Source organism: Charadrius vociferus, unplaced genomic scaffold (genome assembly GCF_000708025.1).
Source record: "Charadrius vociferus isolate BGI_N301 unplaced genomic scaffold, ASM70802v2 scaffold398, whole genome shotgun sequence".
Classification (NCBI taxonomy): Eukaryota; Metazoa; Chordata; class Aves; order Charadriiformes; family Charadriidae; genus Charadrius; species Charadrius vociferus.
The window spans coordinates 1,106,026-1,110,031 of NW_009649571.1; the positions used below are offsets into that span (position 1 = coordinate 1,106,026).

General features: G+C 46.8%; 1 protein-coding gene across 1 annotated transcript in view; it reads right to left on the reverse strand.

The window, feature by feature from the left end:
* ZNF618 (zinc finger protein 618) overlaps window positions 1–4,006 on the reverse strand; it is a 73,218-nt gene that overhangs the window by 25,093 nt on the left and 44,119 nt on the right. Inside the window, exons 8-9 of the mRNA XM_009890275.1 lie at window positions 3,560–3,748; window positions 3–16 (exon numbers count right to left, since the gene is read on the reverse strand). Of these exons, the coding sequence (XP_009888577.1) occupies window positions 3–16; window positions 3,560–3,748 (203 nt within the window). The remainder of the gene's footprint in view (window positions 1–2; window positions 17–3,559; window positions 3,749–4,006) is intronic.

Consider the following 4,006-nt stretch of genomic DNA (forward strand, 5'->3'; position numbering starts at 1 on the left):
CTGAAAGCACTTTCTGCTGGGTGGAGAACAAAGCAGGGATGGTGACTGGTCAATACTGGACATGGAACCACACAGAGACAGAAGGCAAGACAACATTCTCTGCACCACATCATCACATACCCTGAATACAGCAGAAAGGTCAAGTATCTCACTTTGGAGGCAAATGGGCCACATTCATTGAAGGGATAACAGGTAGGTATTTTTCTTGAATGCCTTCTGGCTGAGGTGGCCTGGATTGGCTCTTAGGGAGCCCATGAACACAAGTCCTGACTGAACCAGAAGGATCATGGCTTCCTCCCCTGCAAAAAAACCCCCCAACCCTTATCTCCTTCTTCTTTAAGACAATAAGCAGCCCTTAAAGCCTCTGGCACAGGTGACCAGGCCTGCAGGCTGAACTCAGGTCTTCACCACAACATGTAGAATGTCACCTACAGAAGCACTATGGCAGCTGTCCCTGTGCTTCCAGCAACCTGCATTCCCTAAACACCCTCCCTCAAAGGTTCCAGTGGAGGACTGAAGGGCTGTCTCAGAGCCTGCCCACGATGTCTGGAAGAGCTATGGTAGATCCTCTGGACCTCTATGCTTTCCAACAGTGAACTCGCTACCCTACCCCTCCCCAAGCCCACGCCGGGAGGCCCTGCTCCTCTGCACTGTGCTGCCAGCCGCTGCTCTTGGCACTTCACTTGCTTCACACGCTTCAGCGCAGGGCAATTTCCCAGTAACTGGAATGGAAAGACTCCCCCAGCATGCAGAAGCGGTTCCTGACCCTGGCAGTAGCTGCACTGTCCTGAAACATCGCTGTATGGCACAGCTACGGTGCCTCCCACCTCCTCAAGCTGGTGTCCCTTAGCACAAGTTCAACAGAACAAATAGCGTGAGGTCTCGTCTCACTTCAACTGGGTTTGCAATATCGGGGCAAATGTTTTTACTGTAGTGACTCAAAGGATAAACTAGAAATCAATAAAACGAAGGGTGAACTGGCCAAACTAGTGTGTATGGTCTATGCTGCACAGACTCTGACCATAAGTGAACTCATTCATGGAGTCCACCGTCACACTATGGGTTCCTCTGGACATGCTTAGCAAGGCTCTGCTGGGCTCAGTGGCACACAAATCGTACAGGGAGGGCGCTGGGGGAAAGAAGTCTTTCATTCAGGAGCGACAGGGACTGTTGAAAATCTGTATGAGATAATTATTTCATCACATATTTCTGCAGACCACTGGAGTGGTCAGACTTTCATAAAGAGGGCGCAGCTCCCTGCAGCCTCACAGCCCCCCCGTGCTGAAGCCTGGCTCAGACACACAGGCTTTATGTCTGATGTGGCTAGAAAAGACCTGAACTGCATGAAGCTCCCAGCACATGAATTTTGGTCCAGCCAACCCTTAGTGATCCTGAGCAAGCTTCTCAAATTCTCTATCATCTACTACATTCCTGACTCTTCGTAAAAAGCAGGAGAACTGGAAAACTTGGTAATCAAATCAGTAAAAACAGAATCATATAAAACAGAGCTGAAAAGAAACTGAAGACATTATCTAGTCCATCCCCCTTGATAGACAAATAATAGGAACAAGAGACCTTAAGTAACTAGAACATCAGATGGCACAGTGGGAAAAAGCCGCTATGACAAAATGGATTGATAGGACCAACCCACCCCCCAAGAGACCCAGGTTCAAATCCTGGCTTACGTCACAAGTGAAAATGAGTTGGAGGTCTCCAAAAATGTTTGGAAAAAATTTGCACAGGAGTTTTGTCCTCATCCCCTATCCTTTTTTTTTTTTTTGCCAAGTCTGGCAATAAGAAAAAAACAGTTTAATGCATCTCCTTGGACTTACTGCGTCTTTCCCACACAGGAGAGGGCAGTTGACACAAGTTCTCTCTCTCTCCCCCCCTCCTCATACCTGAACTTTTTGCATGCAAAGCAAAATTATCTGTATAGAGAAACTAAGTGCCACTCTACTAAGTGTCTGTGCAAACACTGTCAGTGGAGTGGTACTCCACCGTCTCTGGTATTATCCAGGCCCACGTAGAACGCCTCTAACGGCAGCACTCGGAAGGCATCCCTTCTGGAGACTGTCTTCCTGATAGGTGTTATGGTCAACGCATTTGTACCAGAAATTCAAGAAGCCTCTCAGATTGCATTTGTAGAAGACACTGCCTTGAAAGTCACCGTGGAAATGACATCACCAGACAGATAGGGTAGGACCCCCACAGTAATATTAGTTTCTTGAAGATCAATCTACCAGGCTCAAGTATCATGCGATTCCTTCCTCCATACAGGAAGAAAACAGCTCAAAGTTTTTACCCAATGTACTGACACACTTTTTGATTAGAGAAGTGGGGGGAAAAAAGTGCCTTTACAAAAACCATCTCCCAGTTACTGCTCAGCTAAATCTGGCCTCTGACCCAGGAAGGCTCCCAGCTTTTCCCCTTTTGTAAGAGACATGAAACTGGAAGTTGTTGCAAGTTTAAGTAAATAATGAAAAAGGTTTCTCTGCTTTAACTCCTAACTTGGTTGAACTGGATGGACCTCAAATTAGTAATAAAATCATATAAACGTTTAAGAGGTGCAATAACAATATGGCATCTCAGGACTCAAAAGCTGTAAGAAGACAGATCACTCAAGGCAATATCTGGTAGCTGCACATGTGTGTCATCAACAAAAAGCATCCTTGTTGAGCATCCTGTGGCCCAGAGAGCGATCACAGCCTCCTCTGGTACTTGGCATCTATTCAGGCCAGACAATTTGGGGTGTTTAAACACCAGCTGATTAACCAGCCCTTCCACTGTACTGAGATGGAGTACATATCTATCAATCCCACAGACCTAAGAGACTGCTTTCCTGTTGCCTGGGCATGTGAATGCTGTGTCTCGCATCCTATTTATTAATAGTTATTTTTCAGTGCTCTTTGCCTTTTTTTTTTTTTTTTTATCCTTTCTGGTTTTTTTTTTAAGATTTGATCTTGTTTGGACGGGGGAAACAGGGACTACGAGAGGATCAACCCTAACTTGAGTCTTCTAACACCTCTGTAATGGCTCTGTACCATTCACTTCGCTGCTGCAGCCCAGTTTATCTCTTGGTGGTTCCTGTGGGAAGCAGAGCCCTGTGAAAACACCTGTATTCCACTTCATTTCCTCAGGCACAGGCCTAGCCCTGAAAATATCCCCTTGAGGGAAACAAACACTAAATGTTTTCAGCTAAACAAAGCTGAAAACCAAAAAAAAATCCCCATACCCGACAAGACACTATGCCAATCCTTGTCAGGAAGGTCTCCTCAGTTTGTGACACCAGGATTTGAAACAGGGTCTTTTGTACCTCATAGTTAGCACGATGCTTAAAAAACCCAACTTGTCACTGGGAAGAGGTTATAAAGACCTACTGCTGCTCTAAACTGTTATTTATAATGTGCCAAAGGATCTAATCCCCTCAACTGCTTCTGGAAGTAGCTTTTCTGGGACAGTCATGGATGGAGCAGACTGAGTCCAGGAAGAGTTAAAAGCCAACCCAGGGCAGGATTGGACACTAAGTTAAGAAAGGTGATGGTAGAAAGGCAATTGGTACCTGTAATGGCCTTGCTTCCTGGGGATCCAGAATTTGGAGCGCGGAACATCTGGGATTGGGATGCCGGTGGGACACCGGAGGGGGTGCGGTGCAGGAGGGTAGAACATCGGTTTATTGAAGCCGGTGTTTTTTTGCTGGATTGGCTCGCCTGTGTCTTCACTGCCACGAAGAGTGGAGATCGAGAGAACTCTGGATATGAACACTCAGAACTAGTGCCTGGACAGTCAATCAGCTCCCAGACCGTGTGCCTTCTGGGAGGGTTGCTTTCTAACAGCCATGCTCACGAATCCCTTGCATGGGGACCTGCAGCAACTGTGGAACCACCGATCCCATGTAACAAAACTGTTTTCCCCACTCACCCGAGGGGACAGATTCTTGAAGTTGTTAGCTCCCTTCCACACCTTTAAGTGCCACATGACCAACCCATTCCTCCTCCAGCAGGACACA